Source organism: Oryx dammah, unplaced genomic scaffold (genome assembly GCF_014754425.2).
Source record: "Oryx dammah isolate SB20612 unplaced genomic scaffold, SCBI_Odam_1.1 HiC_scaffold_18, whole genome shotgun sequence".
Lineage (NCBI taxonomy): Eukaryota > Metazoa > Chordata > Mammalia > Artiodactyla > Bovidae > Oryx > Oryx dammah.
Genome location: NW_024070202.1, coordinates 104826704 through 104850797, shown reverse-complemented (window position 1 = coordinate 104850797; position 24094 = coordinate 104826704). Strand labels below are relative to the sequence as shown.

Here is a 24094-nt window from a genome sequence, read left to right as displayed (position 1 = left end):
GAGATGGCTGGATGGCATCACCGACTCAATGGACGTGAGTTTGAGTGAACTCCAGGAGTTGGTGATGGACAGGGGGCCTGGCGTGCTGGGATTCATGGGGTTGCAAAGAGTCGGACACGACTGAGCGACTGAACTGAACTGATGATTATTCTCTCTGCAGTGCTTGGAGCAGCTGAAATCACTGATATAAATATCCCTAAAAATTATGTAAAATTAAAACCAAATATAACATAAATATATCTCTGTCGTTCCAGCTCAGTGCCCCCGCCCCATTCCACTCCCCCTTCTACCAGTAAACATATAGAAAATACATGGAAAGGAGGCAAAATAAACAACACAGACTTTTTTTTTTTAAAGAAAGAGATTTGTTTTCCAAATAATATGACAAGAGTTAAAAGGAACGGGGAAATAATTAAACTTCATTGCACTGAAAAGAAAAAGTCCCCCTGTTCTCTATCAAATCTGGGCTGACAGGCATGTTATTTAATCGTCCATAAATGAACTTCTTTAAACAGCACCTACTGATTCCTCAAATTTCAGCATCAGATTGTGCTCAGAGAAAGGGAGAGAGAGAGGAACTTTGAAATGGCTAAAAAACAAAACAAACGGCTTCCTTCAAACTGCAACAAAATCTGAAATGAGGAAAAGTCATGAGGGAGAAGAGCCTCGCTACCTTCTGCTGCTGCTCAATCAGCCACGCTCTGGACCACTGACTGCAAAGTCAGAAGCTAATCTGAATGGATGTCCAAGTAAAACATCTGCTTTGTCAGAAATCCCAGAGATACTAAGGAATAAAGCACAAGGCATCACTGGAACCATATCTGTAGCATGGGTCTAGCCAACTGCAGCTCTTTCATCATGTCCCCCTGGAATCTGACATTCCCTCCTGGACATCCCGTCAAGGTCTCAAACTCAACACATCTAAAAGGGAATATAAATACATAACACAGCCTCCTTAAACCAATTCTCAGGCGACCTTCCTCTTTCTGTATCTCCAATTATCCTAGTCGCTTAGTTGTGACTGACTCTTTGTGACCCCATGGACTTCAGCACACCAGGCTTCCCTGTCCTTTACAATGTCCCGGAGCTTGCACAAAGTCATGTCAATTTTAGACTTGAAGCTAAAAAAGATTTCTCCTAACTTCCTCTCCTTTAACCAAACAACCAACCATCTAGTAATTATTACAGTTAGCACTCATCAAAGTGCAGCACGTGACATGTATCAAGTCATTTTTTTCTTTTTTTTTTTTAAATTTCTTTTGGCCATGCCACTGGGCATTTGGGATCTTCATTCCCTAACCAGGGATCGAACCCACATCCCCTGAGTTGGAAGGGTGGAGTTTTAACCACTGGACCGCCAGGGAAATCCTGCACCATCTCACTGAATCCTTACAGGTAACCTGCTAAACAGACCTCACTGTCCCCATTCACCAATAAAGAAAAGGAGGCTCAGAGGTTAAGCAACTCGACATGACCAGTAAGAAGCAAAACCCAGACCAAAGAGAAGCCTGCTGGCGTGGCCCCCACACCCACACCTCACAGTGCCACAACTTCCCGTCTGCCCTTTTATTTTCCCCTCCTAACACCAGCACTCTGGCCTCTGCTCTCTTCTATGTGAAGTACTGAAACGCCACCCCCGCCCCCCCACATCCACAGTCTACATGTTCCTCTCCCTCCTAGGCAGCAGAATTCAACTTCTAAACGCCTCTTTGTTCCAGACATCCTCCTCTCCTTGAGCCCCAAATACTATACACTGCCTAGAGTCAAAGCCTTGCACCATCTGGCTTTCCCCTTGTTCTACAGGAAAAAAAAACCTCTATAGTGAGGTCAAATTCTTCGCCAGTCTCCAAGAACACACCACACACTTTCGTTTCCTGCCTGTGCTCAGGTCATGACTCTCACCCAGAACATCGTTCCATCCATTCTGCAAGGCCCCACTTGAGACATATCTGCTGAAACACTTTCTCCGATGAGGAAAGAAGAGAAGGACAGCAATGCCTCTGATGGAGAGCCTGCTTTGTGCCAAGCCTCTAAGAAAATCTGTGTGACAGCCCAGTGAGGTGGGTCAACCATGATCCATCTTTGCTTACAGGCCAAGAACTGAGGCACCTTATCCAGGGTCACAGATGGGTAAGTGTAAGTCAACATTCAGATCCATCCAGCTGCCCCTCCTTCACCATGTTACTCCAGGGAATTCTCGGAAGCGATTTCTCAGCCTTCTAACGGATAGGTCAGCCTGGTCACATCTGAACCCACTGATCAATTTAACATCCCCCAAAGCAGGACAATCAGACACCATGTACTTCCTGATGTGATACACTAAGATCCAGAACACGCCTATGAAGCGTTCTCACCACAACAACTAAACCTGACTGGAATCACATCCTCAGAACAGTGCTCCTCAGACTTCACTGCACAGGCAGGGCCCCTGGGGATCCGGTTAAAAATGGGGTTCTGACTCAGCAGGTCTGGGCTGGACCCTGGGGTTCTGCATTTGTAATAAGCTCCCAGGAGCAACTTGTTCCACTGGACCATGGCTCATGCTTTGAAGAGCAAAGCTCTAGAAGTCAAAACTCAGGACTTCCCTGACAGTCTCATGGTTAAGATGTCTCTTTCCAAAGCAGGGGGCGCAGGTTTGATCCCTGGTTGGGGATCTAACATCCCACATACCTTGCAGCCACAAAACCAAAATAAAAAAAGAGAAGTCATGTGGTGACAAATTCAATAAAGACTTAAAAAAAAAAAAAGCAGCAGGAGGGAACTATTCACCAGTGTACAAGACACAGGTGAGACAGAGGAACAAGTTAAACAACTCAGGGCTGGGCCTGGAACAAAGGGAAGGAGGAACCACTCGCCTCAGTTGCAAAATTTAAGGGAACACCATAAAACATAGGAATGGATATAAACACTTTCATACATTATGTTTAAAAAATCAAAATGAGCCTAAAAGATCCATGATGAACACAATATCAGAGTTTTAAATACAGACTCTGTATTACTGATTCTTCTTTTTGCCTCAGGCTCCAATATGACTCTGCCCACCACTGAACCATGTAAGTTAACTGTCAAATCTAGAGAATGAAAAATTCTACAGGGCAAATGCAGACAGGCCTGGTTTTTAAAACAAATAAATGCTATAAGAGGAGGAGGGGGTGAGAGTTTATGAGGCTTAAAAGACATCAAGTGCACTGTGTGGAACTTGTTGATATTGATTTGAACAAAACCATAAAGCAGAAATAGGCATCAACAGGCAAAATGTAAACATAGACTGAATATTAGATGACATAAAGGATTTGGGGCGGGGGAAGCACCCCTGGGAGCCCAGTGGTAAAGAAACTGCCTGGCAATGTGGGAGACATGGGTTCGATCCCTGGGTTGGGAAAATCCCCTGGAGGAGGGTATGGCAGCCCACTCCAGTGTTCTTCCCTGGGAAATCCCATGGACAGGGGCGCCTGGCAGGCTACAGGCTGTGGGGTCACAGACAGTCAGACACAACTTAGTGATTAAACAGAAGCAACAGTAAAGAATTTTTAATTTTGTTCAGTTCAGTTGCTCAATTGTGTCTGACTCTGCAACCCCATGAATCGCAGCATACCAGGCCTCCCTGTCTATCCCCAATTCCCGAAGTCTACCCAAACCCATGTCCATCAAGTCGGTGATGCCATCCAGGGCTGGCATCCTCTGTCGTCCCCTTCTCCTCCGGCCCCCAATCCCTCCTAGCATTAGGGTCTTTTCCAATGGGTCAACTCTTCCAATGAGGTGGCCAAAGTACTGGAGTTTCAGCTTCAACATCAGTCCTTCCAATGAACACCCAGGTCTGATCTCCTTTAGGATGGACTGGTTGGATCTCCTTGCAGTCCAAGGGACTCTCAAGAGTCTTCTCCAACACCACAGTTCAAGCGCATCAATTCTTCGGCGCTCAGCTTTCTTCACAGTCCAACTCTCACATCCATACATGACCACTGGAAAAACCATAGCCTTGACTAGATGGACCTTTGTTGGCAAAGTAATGTCTCTGCTTTTAAATATGCTATCTAGGTTAGTCATAACTTTCCTTCCAAGGAGTAAGCATCTTTGAATTTCATGGCTGCAGTCACCATCTGCAGTGATTCTGGAGCCCCAAAAAATAGTCTGACACTGTTTCCCCATCTATTTCACATGAAGTGCTGGGACCAGATGCCATGATCTTGGTTTTCTGAATGTTGAGTTTTAAGTCAACTTTTTTACTCTCCTCCTTCACTTTCATCAAGAGGCTTTTTAGTTCCTCTTCACTTTCTGCCATAAGGGTGGTGTCATCTGCATATCTGAGGTTATTGATATTTCTCCCGGCAATCTTGATTCCAGCTTGTGCTTCTGCCAGCCCAGCGTTTCTCATGATGTACTTAATTTTGTTAGGCCCATGTTAATGGAGTTGTGATTTTTAAAAATTCTTTAATTGTTAAAAATAAGGTACTAATGTATTTACGGGTATAGTTACAAGATATATCTGGAATTTGCTTAAAAATATTCCAGAAAAATAAAACCAGGAAGAGACAGAGGAAATGAGATTAATATAATGCTGATATTTGTTGAAGCTGAATGCTGATATATGGGGATTCATCATACTATTTGCATTTTTATTTATTTTTTCTTTTTTTATTTGCATTTTTATATGTTTTAAATTTCCATAATTAAAAAAATGTTCACGTAATCCCTTCTTCCCTTAGGCACCCCTCACACTGACTTTGTAGCACACAGGACGCAGCATGCAGTGCCTTATTCATCCAAAATAAAAGGTGCTGCTCTTTTTGATGTGTGCCAGAAACTGCGATGATCTCATTTAAGGTCACAATAATGTTGTGAGATACTGTGAGGAGGCGGAAAAGTGAAGTGTAGCAAGCTTTAAGAATCTGCCCAAAGTCACACATCAGGAAGTGACAAAGGCAAGGGCTCGAACCCAAACCCAGCTGACTCGGAGGGAAGCTCGATTTGAAGCACGACATTCTATCATCATCTTAGGCCATGTGGGGCTTGGGCCTGGGACAATCTGTTTGCAGTTTGTCACCTAAGACACAGGGGCCATTGTGAGACGGGACGAGGAGGCCCTGGTTTTGAATCAGGGTCCTTACACTTACTAATTGTGCTCAGTTACTCAAGTTGTATCCGACTCTTTGCGACCCTAAGGACTGTAGCCCTCCAGGCTCCTCTGTCCATGGGGATCCTCCAGGCAAGAATACTGGAGTGGGTTGCCATGCCCTCCTCCAGGGGATCTTCCCAACCCAGGGATTGAACCCAGGCCTACTGCACTGCAGGCAGATTCTTCACCATCTGAGCCTCCAGGGAAGCCTCTACTAGCTGTGTGACCCTGGACAAATTGCTTCATCTTGCTATTCCTCAGCTTCTTCATCTGTCTAGGGCTATTAATCTCACACTAGCCTGAGATTAACAGCCATCTCATGAAGCTGTTAGGAAGATAAAATGAGCTAATAAATGTGAAGTGCTTAGAACAGTGTCTGACACGTGACAAGCTCTGATGAAGTACTGGTGATCCTCATGATTAATACTACTACGTTCTCAATAAAGCTGAACGACACTGAACACACCCCTTGGGCCAACTCATCATTTAGTTTTACTTCTAAGCAATTGTTTTGACCACAGAATTGAAAGGTGGGCTCTTATCAATGCTTATAGTAATCAAGATTAATGTATCGTAATCAAGATTAACGTTCCTATGTTCAGATGGAAAAAATTCCAGTACTAATAAAAACTTCGGGACACATGGCCCAGGACCAGTGCTATAGTATCACGTCTGCTTTGCAAGTTTCATGTGGAGGGATGCATAGTGTTCATGGGCTTGAAAATTCTCAGAGAAGATACCAGGATGTCTGGCTGAGTGGCTATATGCTCCAGAAATAAACAGGAGGAAGTCCTGGGTCACAGGCCAAGGTGGGTGGCCGAACTGGTGCCAGAAGCACAGAGCCAAAGCTGAGAACCAGGAGCCAGAACTGAGCAAGAACAGAGCTTCTGTCACCTGCCGAGCCACGAGGACAAATCGATAAGCTGTGGCAGGCCTCACCAGCCAGAATCTCGAGGCGAGAGACCAGAGGCAGGATGAGCAAGGTCCCCGAAGATGAAAGGATCTGAGCTCAAATCAGATGGACAAGGGTTCAGACACGCCTCATGGCTTTTTAACTACTTATGCCCTGCCTCTTTTGTGGTTATGTTCTGTCACTCTTGAAATTACACTTTTCCAAGCTGTCTTGTTACACATGAAAGGTGAAATAAATAAAAGGCTGAGATCTCATTACACCATCTGGCCGATCCTCATCTTCCTTCCCCACTGGCTGGCTCTCAAATCATTCACTGCCCAGTTATCAGCAGTAATTCGTTTTAACTCCCAAAGTGAGTGAGTACCTATTACATCAAATTAATTCAGTTACTAGCATGTAGTGAACCCTGATATCAATCAAACACTATGCTAAGAGCTTTTCAGTTACCTCAAGCCTTCAATGATCCAATGAGGTACTGTTATTATCCCCACTTTACAGATGAACCTGAGGCTCAGAGAGCCTAAGGTCAGACTGTTAAAAGTGCCTCCTTTCTTATGCTACTGTCTGTTAGCAGGCTGCTTGCCACTGAAAGGGCTCCGAATGAGAGAAAGACCATTGCAGGTAACTGCTGACATGATGAACTGAACAACCCAGAACACAATCTCCCCCAGGGAACCCAGAAAGCTTGGGGAGAGAGGAATGAGCAATACTTAAATCCTCTTTACTTTCAGCAAAGAGAGTCATTTCCTCCTCTTCAATTGCTCCTTCCAGAGTCCTGAAAGCAGCCCCTGCAGCTCCTGCCCACTACTGCAACCTGCTGTGGGGGGAAGGGTGCGGACGAGAATGTCACAGGTTTTGTTTTTTTTCCCCTTCAAACTGAGGGGAAGGGAGGAAAAAAAGGAGAGAAACTCCCACATGAGAAGAAAAAACTATAAATACAGCAACATGAAATAACACCTGCAAATAAGTAATACCTGTGCCCAAAGACAAAGACACAGTCCAAAATCGGATGGATAAAATAACGTCACTTTTTCCAAAGCTGTCACACACACACACACACACAAAACTTTTCCTTAAAAATGAAAGTGAAAGTTGCTCAGTCATGTCAAGACTCTTTGCGACCCCATGGACTATTAACAGTCCATGGAAGTCTCCAGGCCAGAATACTAGAGTGGGTAGCCTTTCCCTTCTCCAGGGGATCTTCCCAACCCAGGGACTGAACCCAGGTCTCCCACATTGCAGGTGGATTCTTTACCAGCTGAGCCACAAGGGAAGCCCACCTATCAAACCAGGGTCGTTATTTAATCAAAAAGTCAACAATGAAACACAGTCAATTATTCTTACTGGTATGTGAATCCTATATCAGGAGACACCAGTTTCCTTCCAAAGGAAAGAAAGTCAAATACATATGACATAACGATTTGCTTGCTTTTTAAAATGAGGAATGCAAAATATCACAGTCAGTAAGAACAAAAAACTTAAAATTCTATAAGTATAAAATATTTAATGCTTATCTTCTAGAATACTACTCAGCCAAAAAAAAGAAAGAAAGAAATGAACAATATGGTTGAATCTCAAAGACATTATGCTAAGAGGAAGAAGGTTAACAAAAAAAGAATATGGTTTATATTATATGATTTCTCTCATACAAAGTTCTAGAAGTAAAAAAAGATTAGTCTATGGTGGGGAAAAGAAAGTAGAATAATGACTGCCTCAGGGTTTGGGGAACAGGGAGTGATGGCAAAGGAACACAAGGAAGGCACCTGGACAGATGACAGCACTCAGTCTTACCAGGAGTCTGAGTTACACAGGTGTCTGCATCTGACAAAACTCAGCGAAAGCAGGCTTAAATCTGTATATTTCATTGTATATAAATTTCATTGTAAAGGAAAAAAACAGTATAAGCCAATGCTAAACTCTAATTACTGATCCACATGGTTGGGTATTCAGGTAGAAGTACATCGACGTTGACAAATTACTTGGAAATGCTTCAGAAGAGAGGATGGACAGATGGATACGGACGTGACAAGGCAAATACAGTGAAGTCTAGAATCCAAGAAGCAGGTAGGCAGATGTTTACTGTAAAATGCTTTCAAGTTTGCTGTACCTTTGAAGATTTTCACAGAATGGAAGAAAAATAAATGTACTCATCTTGGGGCTGGTACACAGGGATGACCCAGAGAGATGTTGTGGGGGTGGGGGGGTGGGATGGGGGTTCAGGTTTGGGAATGCATGTACACCCGTGGTGGATTCATGTCAATGTATGGCAAAACCAATACAGAATTATAAAGAAAAATAAAAAATAAATTTAAAAAAAATAGTAAAAAATAAAAATAAAAATAAATAAATAAATGTACTCATCTATAAATTACAAACAGGTAAGGAAGCTTAAAAGGGGTGGGGGACGAGACTGACTTCCCTGATGCAGTGGTTAAGAATCTGCCTGCTAAGGGAGGGGACATGGGTTCAATCCCTGGTCCAGGAAGATCCCACATGCTGCAAGGCAACCACTGAGCCTGTGTGCCTTGAGCCCGCGCGCCTTGAGCCCGCGCTCTGCAACAAGAGAAACCACCACAATGAAGAGTAGCCCCCGCTCGCAGCAACTGCAGAAAGCAACAAAGACCCTGAGCAGCCATAATAAATACATAAAACTTTTATAAAAGGAGGTGGGGGACACGGAGAAAAAGCGAAAGGCCGAGAGAAAGGGTAGGAGCGGTGAGTAAAAGGGAGAGGGGGAGTCAGACCAGATACGAACAGAGGCCCACAGAGAACCACTGAGAGCACGAAGGGACAACCAAGAGCGTCCAGAAGGTTCTGAAATGAGGGCCGCGTTCCCTGGGCTACACGTCCAGTTTGCACCTCGTCTCTACTAAACGCTAATAAATGCATTCTATCTATTTAATAAAGGAGCTTGATTCCATCTGAGCAACAAAAAATGAAATGGGAACATAATAGAATAGTTCTAGTAAAGCTGCATTAAAAGGCATTTAAAAGGTAATGTCATTTAATCAATGCAGCAAAATTTATATACTGAAGTGAGCATCGCTGTTCAAAGTGGTCAGCAGCAAAGAAAGCACATGGGATGTACTATAGAACATGATTAACCTGGGTTCAAATCTCAATTTCACCAGTAGGTTGAGAGACCATTTTAGACAAGTTACTAATTTCTCTGAGCCTCAACATCTTCATTTATATATGGAAGTAACATTCTCTCTTCCACAGGTCTGGTTTGAGGACTGCATGAGACCATATACGTACATGGAAACAGCGAGCCCAGCACCGGCAGACCAGCAGGCATGGGGTACTTAACATACGTTGTTTTCTTTTATTCTTATTCAGTAATGCCACCATTACTTTACACAGCTTGGCGACACATTTTTTGAGCTGTTGACCAAGTGAAAAAGAACAGAAGTGTTCCAGTTAGAGAGGAGAATGCAAACAAAGGGAGAGTGAGACACACAACAGGGAGGGCTTTTTCTAGAGACTTCCAGAACACAGAGGTTGAGTGTTAAGTGCGATGGAGGGGGGATGAAAAGGAATCAGAAAACAGGGCTGGATCATGAAGGCTCTTTTATGTCATGCTAAGGGGTTGGGTCTTTTTGTTCCAGGCAATGGAGAGCTATTTACAGGTTGTCAGTACAACAGTGACATGATCAGAGGTCTCTTTCAGAAAGAATACTGTGCTTGTCGACTGCCTGCTACAACTCCAGGGACACACCTCACATAGGATGTCAAGGGAAGTAAGACATGGACTAGAAAATACTATGACTCCAAGATCTAAGTATCCCACCTGAAAACCCTACTGTGGTTACGATCACCTCATGGGACGAGGATAGGATAGGGACACCAGCATCTAAGGGATAAGCAGAGCAAAAAGACACCCTAAAGGTGGGAACTCCCTGGCGGTCTGGTGGTTAGGGCTCTGCGGTTCAACTGCAAGGGGGCACAGGTTCGATCCCTGGTAGGGGAACTGAAAGAACTAATATCCAGCATGCCACATAGCATATCAAACAATAGGAGAAAAAAAAAAGATGCCCTAAAGGTAGAATCAAGTGTGGTGGATGCGAACTGAAAAGCATCTACTTTATTTAACAAGCATTAATGACCTCGTCAAGAACAGGGTCAATCAAATGATGGGATAGAAAACCAAGTTTTACTAAGCTTATTCTAAAAAGAGGGAGAGGTATGCAAGTGAGAGGCAAGCTGTCAAGAATAGTGTAAATGGGAGAACACGGGCAGTAAATAAATGGGAACACACGGCTGAAATGACACATCCCAGCTCTGAAAAGTTTGACAAATGGGGAGAAAGAAGTAGGAAGGATGGGATTCAAGACACAAGTGAGGACTACTGATACTATGTATAAAACGGATAACTAACGGGAATCTACTGCATAGCAAAGGGAACTTGAATCAGTGCTCTGTGGTGACCTAAATGGGAAGGAAATCTACAAAGCAGGGGATATATATATATATGCCTATAGCTGATTCACTTTGCTATACAGCAGAAACTAACACAACATTGTCAAGCAACTATACCCCAATACAAATTAATTAAAAAAAAAAAAAGGTACAAGCAAGGAAAAGGATAACCAACAAAGGACGAAGAACTGGATCCATATGAGGGTTGGAGAGGCTAGTCCTGGGCAGGATACAACTTCATACGAGACAAAAAGAACAGAAGAGTGCATACAGAGGTAAGTGCTGATGTTCTTTCTCTTTGAAGTAGGAGTTAAGGTTGTCTAAGAATGAGGATAAAGGTGAAGCAGGAAACAGAGGAAATTCATCACTGTTTCAAAATAAACTGGTGAAGATGGAAGAGTAACCTGACTATGGCTTTAGTGTATCATTTTCTTCAGGAGGATATATTCAAAAGCCTGGGTTTGTGAATTCAGAAGTAGCCAATCAAAACGGTTGAGATTTTACTCTCAGAGAACTCAGACCTCCTTTCTTTTGCTCGTTCCTGCCTCGATAAATAAAATAGATGTCAAGTACTTTCTATGTGCTGGCCTTGGGGATGACGTTGAGAAAGACAAACAGGGCCCCTGCCTGCAGAGTCTTATGGCAGAAGAAGCAAACACAACAAAAAACGACAGTAGTGATGAATATCACATAGAGCTGGGCCATCAGGAAGGCTGAGCACCCAAGGATCGGTGCTCTTGAATCATGGTGCTGGAGAAGACTCTTGAGAGTCTCTTGGACAGCAAGGAATTCCAACAAGCAATCCTAAAGGAAATCAACCCTGAATATTCACTGGAAGTACTGACAATGAAGCTGAAGCTCCAATACTTTGGCCAGTTGATGCAAAGAGCTGACTCACTGGAAAAGACCCTGATGCTGGGAAAGATCAAAGGCAAAAGAAGAGGGCAGCAGAGGATGAGATGGTTAGATAGTATCACCAACTCAATGGATGTGAATCTGAGTAAACTCTGGGAGATAGTGAAGGACAGGGAATCCTGGCATGCTGCAGTTCATGGGGTTGCAGAGAGACACAACTGAGCGACTGAACAACAATTACACAGTAGTTCATTGTACTATGGAGAGAATACGGGAAGGCTGCCTAGTCTGGAGGGGACAGGGAAGAAGTAACATTTGAGACCTGGGGAAACAGTAGTTGGCTGGGGAAGAAGAGAAGGGAAAAGTGTTCTAGGAGGGAACACTCCTGGAGGCTCTCCAAGGAACCCCCCCACCACCAAAAAAAAAATAGGACGTGGCATTCTGGAAGTCCTGAATTGGGCTAGCCAAAAAGTTTGAGTTTGTCAGTAACTTCCTAAAATGCATATGGAATCTCAAGGGGCCCTGAATAGCCAAGAGAATTCTGAAAAAGAAGAGGAAAGTTAAACGTCTAACACTAATTTCAAAATATAATACAAAGCTACAGTAATTAAGACAGAATGGTACCAGCAGCACAAAACAGATTAGAAGCAGTAAAGAACAGATGCGAGGAGAGCAGCCAGAAGGCATGTAGTAAGAATCCAGGCCCGAGATGATGGTAGTAAAGACAAGGGTGGTGACAGTGAGGAAGGACAAAAGGAACTGAACAAAGTCGATGTAAAAGCAGCAAAATCACTCAGAATGCCATAACCTGAATGTGGGAAATAAGGCGGAAGGATGAGTGGAGAATGATGGTCAAATTTTTAGTTTGGGAAACTACATGGATGGTGAGTGGTACCAATCACTGAGAAGGAACAGGCTTGCCAGGAAAGATTTTGATTTTATTTTTGGTCTGTTGAGTTTGGAGGCACCTGGGAATTATCCAAGGAGACAAGCTGTAAGCAGTTGAATACATGTAGAGGTCTGGAGCTCAGAAGAAGAGGTCTTGATGGAAATACGAACCTGGGGTTTGTCTATCTACAGCTGACAGTGGTGCAACTGGGTGTGACTGTGTGAGGAAAGGGGATCAAGTGGGCAGAGGGCCTGGGGCACAGTCCTGTGTGCCTGTGTGAAAGCCACTCAGCTGTGGTCAACTCTGCAACTCCATGGACTGTGGCCTGCCATGTTCCCCGTCTATGGAATCCTCCAGGCAAGAATACAGAGTGGGTTGCCGTTCCCTTCTCCAGGGCATCTTGCCGACCCAGGGATTAAACCTGGATCTCTTGCATTGCAGGCAAGATTCTTTACCATCTGAGCCACCAGGGAAGCCCTTAGGACAGAGTCCTAGAGAACTATTAATACTTCTCCAGTGCCTGAAATGCAGGCTGGAAGAAGCACAAGCTGGAATCAAGATTGCCAGGAGAAATATCAATAACCTTAGATATGCAGACGACACCACCCTTATGGCAGAAAGTGAAGAGGAACTCAAAAGCCTCTTGATGAAAGTGAAAGAGGAGAGGGAAAAAGTTGGCTTAAAGCTCAACATTCAGAAAACGAAGATCATGGCATCTGGTCCCATCACTTCATGGGAAATAGATGGGGAAACAGTGGAAACAGTGTCAGACTTTATTTTTTTGGGTTCCAAAATCACTGCAGATGGTGATTGCAGCCATGAAATTCAAAGACGCTTACTCCTTGGAAGGAAAGTTATGACCAACCTAAATAGTATATTCAAAAGCAGAGACATTACTTTGCCAACAAAGGTCCATCTAGTCAAGGCTATGGTTTTTCCAGTGGTCATGTATGGATGTGAGAGTTGGACGGTGAAGAAAGCTGAGCTCCGAAGAATTGATGCTTTTGAACTGTGGTGTTGGAGAAGACTCTTGAGAGTCCCTTGGACTGCAAGGAGATCCAACCAGTTCATCCTAAAGGAGATCAGACCTGGGTGTTCATTGGAAGGACTGACGCTGAGGCTGAAACTCCAGTACTTTGGCCACCTCATGCGAAGAGTTGACTCACTGGAAAAGACTCTGATGCTGGGAGGGATTGGGGGCCAGAAAAGGGGACGACAGCAGATGAGATGGCTGGATGGCATCACTGACTCGATGGACATGAGTTTGAGTGAACTCTGGGAGTTGGTGATGGACAGGGAGGCCTGGCATGATTCATGGGGTCACAAAGGGTTGGACACGACTGAGTGACTGAACTGAACTGAATGTCTGAGTAGAAGGGAAAAGTGAAAAGTGAGAATAAACAGTTAGAGGAGTAGGAGGAAAACAGGACTCTGGCAGTCAGAAGTCAAGGGAAAAAAGTTTCAGGAAGAATCAACTGTGTCTAAAGCTGCGCAGTCAAAAAGGATGAGGAATAAAACTGGGAAGACTAATTCTAACGAAGACCAGACAGGATGTAGCACAGGCAGGAGGTAGAGAAGCAGAGGGGATTATTCAAAAAGTTTGACTTAGAAGAGAAAATGAGATTGTGAAAAAGCCAGGGAGGGCTTATAAAAAACGGTGCTGAGAAGCTGTATAATATGTTGGATCGAGGAACCAAGAACAGAAGAATGTGAAGGAGGCAGGGCTGAGTGATAGATTGGGAAGAAAATGGAGGGCCCAAGGGACAAGAAGTTGATAACACTGAAAAGGGGGAGTAAAGGAAGAAAACTGGGGTAACAGAAGGCTGACATGAAAGATTCAGATGTTGAAGTTCCATATTTCAAGAGAGGAACAGGGACAAGTGATAATAAGGTTTAGCATTCGACCAATGAGAATGGATGGAGATGAAAGAGGCAAAGGCTTAATGTGACAGGAATAGATGAAGTCAGGGAAAGGAAAGACGAGGTGCTACTAGATGGGTCATTCACATAAACACTCAGGGCATTCAGAAAGATAACAAGACTTAGAGAGAAAAGGATATTGATAAGCCAGGCATTGAAGCCTGAGTCTAATGCAACAGATGAGACCCCAGAAATCTGGGTTATGGTTTTTATGGTTTTATGATATAGTTGAGTATTATGAACCTCAAAGGAGAAGAATTTTTTTTATAAGATGATGAAAGAGTAATGGTTTGGAATAGCTACTGAGAAGCTAGGAGAATGCCAGCACATCTGAAGGCAAGAGTAGCTTCTACTTAAGAGAGTTCAGGGGAAGATTTTCTTGGGAAAAAATCTAGATTAGTATAAAAAATTGTGTTAGGACTGTTATGTGAAAAGTTGGGGGGTATATAGACTTTTTAAAAAAAAGACAATAGAAGGAAACTACCTCAATACAATAAAGAACATGTATTAAAAGCCCACAGCTGACATCATATTCAACAGTGAAGATTGAAAGCTTTTCCTTAAGGATCAGGAAAAAGGCAAGGATGCCTGCTCTTGCCACTTCTACTGCATATAGTATTGGGAATCTTAGCCAAAGCAATTAGGCAAGAAAAAGAAATAAAAAGCATCCAAATTGGAGAGGAAGAAGTAAAATTATGTTTGCAGATGACATAATCTTATATGTAGAAAACACCTGAGATGACACACACACAGAATCAGAATAAACAAATTCAGTAAAGTTACAGAATACAAAAATCAGTCATGTTTTCATATATGAACAGTGAACAAATAAGCAGATAAACAAATGGCCAGCAAACATGAAAAAATGTTCAACATCACTGATCGTTAGAGAAATGCAAATCAAAACCACAAAAGGCCATATCACACCCATTAGGATGGCCAGTAATGGGGGAGGGGAGGGGCGTGAAAATAGAAAATAATAAGCGTTGATAAAGATGTGGAGAAGTTGGACCCTTGTGCAGCTGGGATTGGAAAATGGTACAGCCATTATAGAAAACAGTATGGAGCTTCCTCAAAAAATTAAAAATAGATATACATTAATCCAGCAACCCCACTTCTGGATATATACCCAAAAGAACCGAAAACAAGATGTTGCAGCCATATCTGCATGCCCAAGTCCAATGTTCTAGCATTATGCACAACAGCCAAGAGGTGGAAGCAACCCAAATGTCCATTAATAGATAAATGGATAAGAAATGTGGTCTACATATACAATTCAGCCTTAAAAAAGACAGGAATCCTGCCATATGCTACATCAATCAACCTTAAGGACACCATGCTAGGTGAAATAGTGAAGTCGCTCAGTCATGTCCGACTCTTTGTGACCCCGTGGACTGTAGCCCGCCAGGCTCCTCTGTCCATCATATTCTCCAGGCAAGAATACTGGAGTGGGTTGCCATTTCCTTCTCCAGGAGATCTTCCCAACCCAGGGATCGAACCTGGGTCTCCTGCACTGCAGGAAGATGCTTTATCCTCTGAGCGACTAGGGAAGCCCCCAAAGACACCATGCTAGGTGAAATAAGCCAGTCACAAAAGACAAACACTTCATGATTCCACTCACATGAAGTATCTGCTGCTGCTGCTGCTAAGTCGCTTCAGTCATGTCCGACTGTGCGACCCCATAGACTAAAGCAGCCAAACTTATAGAAACAGAAAGTGGAATGGTGGTTGCCAGGGGCTGGAAGGAGGAAACAGACAGTGTTCGATGCGCACAGAGTTTCAGTTTTGCAAGATCAAAGAGTTCTAGAGATCTGTTGTATGACAAACTGAATATGCTGCATGCTACTGAGCGTACACTTAAAAATGGTCACAGTGGTAAATTTTCTGCTAGTGATTTTTATCACAATATTTTTAAAGGGGTGGAGGTGCTAAGTAGCACCAAAGCATGCAGGAGAGAAGTTGAGAAAAGCAAGCTATGCAGGACAATGGAGGTTTGCATTCTAAGCAGCGACCCTGAATGTCAAGGGCAGAGACAGAACAAAATGAAGCCTTCAGGCTCCTGCTACACTTCTAGTTCAAGCTGTTTCAGATCCAACTGAGAATGAGACCTCTGACTCAGTGCTAGAGACTTAATGGGGCCTTTTGAAAAGTCTCAAGACTATACTATGAGAAGTAACTATGGTACCTTAAAGACATCCTGAACCGAGGATATGGTTATTTCCTCAGACCTTCACCCCATAGTAGCAACAGCCATAACCCTCAGTGAGGGGGAGGTTCTCCTGCACTGAGCCAGCTGAGGCCTGGACTGGGTGCACCTCCAAAGGAAATCCTAGTTCCTACCCTGGCTGGAGCTGTAAGGAGCCTTCCCTAGAGGGCTCAAATGTAGCTTGAAAAGGGAGGAAAAGCCAAACAATTATGTGCTCCAGACACAATTTATTAAAACCTTTCCTCTGCCTTTCTTTTTATATATTAAAATTTTAAGATTCTTGGGTCTGTTCTTTATACGCTAGCTAATGGAGCTCACATGCTCAGCCTTGAGAATACTTTAGAGGAGGTGGGAATGGTTCATCTTCTCCATATCTACGATAGCACATTTATCATAAATGATCTCTGATGGGTGAATTGAGGATGTTCACAAAAGGACCAACGTGAGTCTGCTTTTCAATGTGGAGACTTCCATTGTAAAGCCTGCTCAGTGGGTTCCATTTAACAAAGCAATCAATTAGGACAACTGGATTTTAGAGAAGGTTGCTATATATTTAAGACGTAGCCCTGAATCCCCCAAAGACTACAGTGTGACTGGGTCTCTTAATAATCTGTATAATTTTTATTTTAAAAAATTGTTTATTTAAATCTTATTAGCATGCTAAACCAGAAGAAAAGCTTGACACTTTCTTCTCCCTGCAGACCTGAAGGGTAATAACTAAAACCCAGGACTCCCTGGAATCCCTTACTCAAACAAAAGGCTGGAAAGTCTTAGTTTCATTTAAATGAACCTAGGCTAACGAGTTAGACAAGAAAGTCTGAGTCAGACACTGGAGGGAGCGGACTCAGTGTCCGGCAACGGCCACCGGCCACCGTCACAGATCAAGAGACTAGAGTGAGAAGAGGAGGACTAAAACCCCAAGGAGACGTGTGAGCTCCAGCCCTCCACCCTTCCTTGAGAAGGCCACTTGCCTCTCTCTCGAGGTGGCGCTCAGTCTCTCCCTGTCCTGATCTGGCGGCGTATTCCATGTCCACTGAGGTATAAGTCTCAATAGTTCTACAGTTTCCACCTCTCAGGACTGGTTACAGGAAGCCATCGTCTCTGAGGTTTTAATATTTGCCTTCCCTTTATACCACAGCATTTTAGAGACAAGCACAGCTGAACTGGACGCTGACCACAGGCCCCGTGGACTGTGCTGCACGTGAAGGTGGGGTGGGGTGGGGGGCCGTCAGATGCTTACCAGTGTTTCCCGTAGACCCAGTGGCCTCCCCATGTCAGCAGGCAGATCCCAGCTGTCGTTTTCTTCCAATGATTTCGAAGTGTTTTAAAGAACACAGGCATCTTCTCTTAGGGATCTGCTAGATTAGTAGAGGCAGAAAAGAAAAATATAATTATCCAGGGAACCATGTGGGCCCTACGCTTTCATCCTCTTCCTTCTTTCATCCTCCCCACGTCTTCCTTCCTTCCTCCTTTTCCTTCCTAGATACTTCATCTTCTTACCTGCCCACCTACATTTCCTTGCTTTCTTCACTCCTTTACACCCAAACTATACTTTTTCTTCTTTCATCACTTTTTCTTAGAAGGAAGAGGAAAGGAATTCTAGGAGTCTTGTCTCTGCTTTCTTTTTACAGTCACTATACCTGTTTAAAAGTATCTGCTTATCCTTTCTATATAAAGTGCTTATCATCAAATTAGTAATCAAATTAGTGATGTGAAAGGGTTATTCAAAATAGGAGAAAACAACCAGGCCCTCAATAAAAGAACATTCAAAGAAAACTCAATGAAGAGGAAATATACATGACTGTAAAAACGCTCAACTTCCAAGGTAATCAAAGACATGCAAATTACAAAGAACTATCACCATTCACCGATAAAATGAACAAAATTCTAAAATGATCGTATTCACTGATGACAAAATAAAATGAGACAGACACTCACACACTCCTATAAGGAAGGTAAATTAGCATAACTTTATGGCAAACCACTCCAGTATGCCTGCCTGGGAAATTCCATGGACAGAGGAGCCTGGCAGGCTGTAATGCGTGGAGTTGGAAAGAGTCAGACTTGACTGAGCCACCAAACAGGCACACTCAAAACCAAAGTCATGCCAATGTGTGGCAAGGACCACCGCAGTATTGTAATTAGCCTCCAATTAAAAAATAAATAAAAACAAAAGTGCAAAAAAAGTGACCATATATCCTTCTGTTTTTCTTCACCGCACTTATCATGTGGATGGTCCTTAGGTGTTAGTTTACTATCCCACTGGAACGTAAACTCCACGAGTAAGGCCTTTGACTCCTCTGATCCACTGCAGAATCCTCATCACCAAAATAAGATCTGGTGCCTAACAGCCATTTGATAAATTAACTGTGGAATGAGATGGGGCTCAAGACATGCTACCCCAAACATGGCACGTTGTGAGGGTGGACATCTTACTCAGAAAAGGTTTGGAAAATAGCAAAAGCAGGAAGGTCACTCTGACCACCTCCCCACCTTGCCATTTCTTAAACAGATCATAAAACCCTCCAGTGAGAGGCACTTGCTTTGTCAGCAAACACTCCTTAACACACAAGCCTCTCTAAGGTTTTCATCTGCTACAATTACCTCATACTCTTTACCCTATCACGTTCCTCCACCATGGTCTACTCAAACCCTTGGGTCCTCATTTCCTTATGAAGGCTCTCATGTCATGTAAAATTTACATTTAGATAACTTGCATGCTTTGCTCCTGTTAATCTGTCTTTGTCAATTTAATTTCCAGACCCAGGTAGGGACCATACGAGGGTCAAGGAACACTTTTCCCCCACCTACATTAAATTTTTTTTCACTAAGAATTTTTGTTGATGTGGAAAAAACTAAAAAAATATAATTTTAAGTAAAACTGGCAGGATTTAAGTCTTATGTAATTGGCATTTACCAATTACATTCAAATACAAAATATAAATTTAAAAAAAAAAAACAGAAATAAACACACGAGACTTTGTAGTAATTCCCTCTTGTGAGATAACAGCTGATATTTATGTTTTAAATTGCAATGTATTTTTTTAAATTTTCTTAATTATTTTCTAGACAGGACATTTTTAACTATGTGTGCCTGAGATAAACAGACCAATGCTGATGGGGCTGGGGGCAGCTCAGGAACAGCTGCTTTTGCTGATTCTAGTTGGCAGGACTAGTGGTAACGAACCTGCCTGCCAACGCAGGAGATGTAAAACATGTGGGTTCGATCCCTGGGTCAGGAAGATCCTCTGGAGGAGGGAATGGCAACCCACTCTAGTATTCCTGCCTGGAGAATCCCATGGGCAGAGGAGCCTGGCAGGCTACAGTTCACAGGTTTGCAAAGAGCTGGACACGACTGAAGTGACTTAGCACACAGTAGTTCTCTTATTACTCCATTTAACGACAGGGACTCTCTTCTTGACCAGAAACTTGAATCAGGCTCTGAGTTCTGCTGGACTAGGACTTACCTTGGGCTTCCCTCTCGGCCCTTGTAGAATCCAATTTGAGCAAGAATCCTACAAAGGTGGTTTAGTGAAAATCTCCCATCCCCACCATTGGAATCTGACCACCCTGGATATCTTATCACCCTGGTCTGCCTTCAGCAAGAATTCTACTGGGTCACCTAGTAAGAGTCCCCTCTACCCCTAACATTTCTTTAGCAATTTTCCATCCACTGATGCCACCCTGCTTCTTGGCTGTAACACCCATTTGTCCTCACTGGAGTCAGGGTTGAGTTCAAGCTCCTCCCCTCAGTCCAAGACCATGCCTGCAGTGGTTTCTACATCCACCCAGATGCCTCTCCCCAGCCTGGAGGGAAGGCTGTCTTACCAGTCTTTAACAAGTGTCACTACTTAATTTTTTCTTTACTGCCACCACTGGTTAAAATTCCTCTCAAGGCCAGACACATCCTTATCACCAGTCACGTGTGAAACTGGTGCCAGGGAGCCCACCTTCCTGGGAATCAGGGCCGCAGTGCAGGATGGCACATAAAGGAACCCTAAAGCACATGTGATAATGAGATGCCTCTCCACCTGGCCCTAAAGCGCTCATTCATTCAAGGTGCTAGGCTCTGGGCTGGCTGCTAGGCAGAGAAGCACAAGTCTCTATTCTCAAGTGCTGGCAACTGTGAAAGCCACAAGTACAAAACAATCACATAACGTATGGTTGTAACACAGGGGGAAGGCGGTTGAGGGCTAAGTCATGGCTCTGTGAGAAGCCCCGAGAATGACCTAATGTGGACTGGAGGTGACAGGGGGGTCCATGGTTGGGGAAGTCTTCCCAGAAGGCATGACATGTATCCTGGGTCTTGAACAATGAGGAGAAACACCAAAGCAGCAGCTAAGGAGACTTTTGCACACAAAGGCCTCACTGACAACAAGGTACATTCAGAGAAACACAAGTGTGTCGCCAGGTATAGACAGGGAACAGAGTCAGTGAGAACAAGGCCTCTCAAACTCTAGTGTAAATCTTGTTAAAATTCAAAGAACTTGTCTAAAATGCAGATTCTTGGGCATGACCCAGAGATTCTGACTTATTCTGATTGGGCTGTCAGGGAAACAGACCAGTACCCTATGGAGCTCCTGAGCACAAAAGCCTGTGCTCCCCATTTCTTGACCTTCCCCGAGTTCCAAAGGGCAGGTTCAAATAGTTGCTAATCAGGGAAGGGAGGGGGATACAGAAACAAGGGAGGAGGAAAAAAAACAAACAACAGTGCAGCCTTGGGGGGCAAAGTCCTGATCCTGCCTCAAGTGATAAACAGAAGGACTCTTGGTGCTCTACCCCAGAACTAAAACCCCCAACAGATGGAACATGTTAATTACTTGATGAAGCATTCTTCATCCCAGAGAAGGTCACAGTGTGATAAACTCTAGAATCACAGAAGCGCATCAGAAACCCACCTGAGGCCCGATTAACGGGGCGCAGGCCCTGCACAGCTGATCCTTATTAACAACCCTGCCTGTAAACCATTCCTATAAATCTCACCAAGTCCCCCAGAGTTGAGACACACAGGTTTTGAAGGCATGATCTCGCTGTGTCCCCCTTTGCCTGGCAAAGCGATAAAGCTATGCTTTTCTTCTTCACCCAAAACTCTGCCTCCAAGATTCGACTGGGTACCTGCGCAGAGGCCACTATCTGCATTATCAAGTTCATTATTAACCAGTTACTCCCGTGCTTCTCAGGGAGGTCAGCACCACACTGACAAAGAGTAGTTTGGAGATAAAGGATGGGGAAGGTCCAGGAAGTTTGGAAAACTTCAGGCAGGACCTTGAATCCATGCTAAAGACTTTGGAAACTATATTGACAATAATAAAATAAACCTGAAGGGATTTAAGTAAGTGAGAGACAGGATCACACTTGGACTGTAGAAAAATCACTTTGTAGCAAAACGGAAAATGGGATGGAAGAAGCTGAGTTCAAAGCTACAAAGAGCCGGCAGGAAGTTATTACAATCTTTAGACACATAAATGAAGGAAAGAACAAAGGGGGATGAACTTAGGAGATCTTTAGAAAATAGAATTTGGCAGCACTGAGTGATCAATTAGGGCTTCCCTGGTAGCTCACACAGTAAAGAATCTGCCTACAATGCAGGAGACCTGGGTTCAGTTCCTGGGTGGGGAAGATTCCTTGGCAAAGGGAATGGAAACCCACTCCAGTATTCTAGCCTGGAAAAGTCCCATGGACAGAGGAGCCCAGTGGGCTACAGTCCATGGGGTGGAAAAGAGTCGGACACAACTGAGCAACTAACACATTCACCCGTGATCAATTGATTATAGATGGTGAAATAAGAGGTACCAAACCAGGTTTGTACCTGAGCAATTTATGGAATAATGATTTCAATCATGGGATCTGGGGAGTAGGTTCATAAAGAAAGGTGTTACATGTGGTGTAGGAGATGCTGAGTTTGAGATTCCCATGGGGAATCCAATGGAAATGATCAATGGGTATCTGGACTTAGCAGTTAGAAGCCAGGAGAAACTGGATAGAAGATATAGATTTGGGATTCAGTGTGAAGGAGGTCAAGATGGAGTGCAGATAAAATACCCAGGGCAAGGACAGAAATTAGAGAACAATTTAAGAGTTTTAAGAGTCTGTTTTAAGCCACCCATGACTCACTGGAACTGCCTTGCATCACAAGTGAATGGGTCTTGTGCGTTATAAAACTAGTGCAGAACTATGCAAGCAACCTTGAGCAGTGGAAAGAACATTGGTTTAAGACTTCGGCTTAGATCAAGTCCTACTTTTGTCACTTATTGGCAGTGAGAGCCTGGGTAAGTCATTTAACCTGTCTCTTATGTTTTTATGAATAAAATGAGGATGAGTTCAGTTCAGTGGCTCAGTCGCGTCCGACTCTGCGACCCCAAAATGAGGATACACCTGCTCTGATCAACTCATCTGGCTGTAAAGTTCCCATTGTACCAGGTGTCGATGCACTTTGTAAATGTCTCCTTATTTAGGTCATCATTCCAATATGCGACATGAGTTACCAATGTACACGCTTTCTAAGTACCCAACAGAATTCTTACTCCCCAATCACAGTTTAAAAAAAAAAATTTTTTTTTTTACTAAAAAAATTAAAGTTGGCATATAATTGCCATTGGAGAAATAACGGTTGCACGTCTCAACCGAAATCCATGTTTGCTTTTCCCCTAAGAACTCCCAAACTCCAACTGTATTCGACCCCCCTCACATACGGTGGGGCCTTCCTTAGACTGTGAACCCTCACAAAGCAGGTTCTCACAAACAGAACCTAGTAACGCAGCTGGAATGAATGAATCAACCGACCAGAGACCATTAGCCCTATTTTGCAAATAAGTTAGCTGAATCGCTTTCTTCCCCGCCCCCTCCCCCCCATCTTACCTCCGGTCCCCAAGAAAAGGAAAGAGTCACACAAGTTAGCGACAGCTCTGGGAGCAGAGCCTAGGGCATGTGCCTCCCGCCGGGGCAACAGGAACCCCGCCATCCGATGCTCGGAGCTCTCCCAGTGCCGCTCCGCCCGGCCCTCGCTCCCACACCCTCCGCCGGCAGCGGCGTTCCGACAGCGGTCACCTAGGCCCGGCCTCCGGGGCTCCGCCCCACACCCCCGAGTCCAGCGCGCCAGCGCTTGCACGGTCCCCGAAACCCGCTCCGGCTCCCAGCGCCAGTACCGCGGCACTCACCACGGCTGGTCCCGCTCGTCGCCCTGCCTTTCCTGTGTGCTCCCTTAAGAGTCCCCAGCTCTTTGACGGGAAACAGTTACCCCCGCCCTCGGGTTCCGCCGCGGGTTCCGGGCGTGCAGGGAGCGCGCGGTCTGCAGGGGCCGCCGCCGCCAGGGGACTGACTTCGGGTTTTGATCAAACATTTATTTGATCTCCATCCTTGTGGCTCAGACGGTAAAGCATCTGCCTACAATGCAGTAGACCTGGGTTCAGTCCCTCTTTCGGGAAGATCTCCTGGAGAAGGAAATGACAACCCACTCCAGTATTCTTGCCTGGAGAATCCCGTGGAACCGAGGAGCCTGGCGGGCTACAGTCCATGGGGTCCCAGAGTCGGACACGACTGAGCGACTTCACTCACTCAACTGACTCATTCATCCTTACCACCTATCCCTCTGTCGCTCAACAATATTTCATGACAAGCCTAAAAGGCGAACACTTTTAGGACCTGGCGCCAAATCAGAGAATTCTAGGCAGTGATATATACCACTCATTCACTATGGACATGAATTTGAGCAAACACGGGGAGACAGTGGAGCGCAGAGGAGCCTGGTGGGCTACACAGTGCATGGGGTCGTGAAGA

At 44.3% G+C, this 24094-nt stretch overlaps 1 protein-coding gene across 3 annotated transcripts in view; it reads right to left on the bottom strand.

Annotated features, from left to right (window-relative positions):
- The window catches only part of AGK (acylglycerol kinase), a 97013-nt gene extending 73489 nt beyond the window's left edge, over positions 1–23524 (bottom strand). For 2 of the 3 annotated variants that reach the window (XM_040260011.1, XM_040260014.1), the window contains exons 1-2: positions 23476–23524; positions 17559–17676 (exon numbers count right to left, since the gene is read on the bottom strand). In XM_040260011.1, coding sequence (XP_040115945.1) covers positions 17559–17659 — 101 coding nt within the window. In that variant the 5' untranslated portion in view covers positions 17660–17676; positions 23476–23524. Of the gene's footprint in view, positions 1–17558; positions 17677–23365; positions 23421–23475 lie in introns of those variants that run through there. The other variant, XM_040260012.1, reaches the window with a different exon arrangement.
- Between the last annotated feature and the right edge of the window lie 570 nt (positions 23525–24094).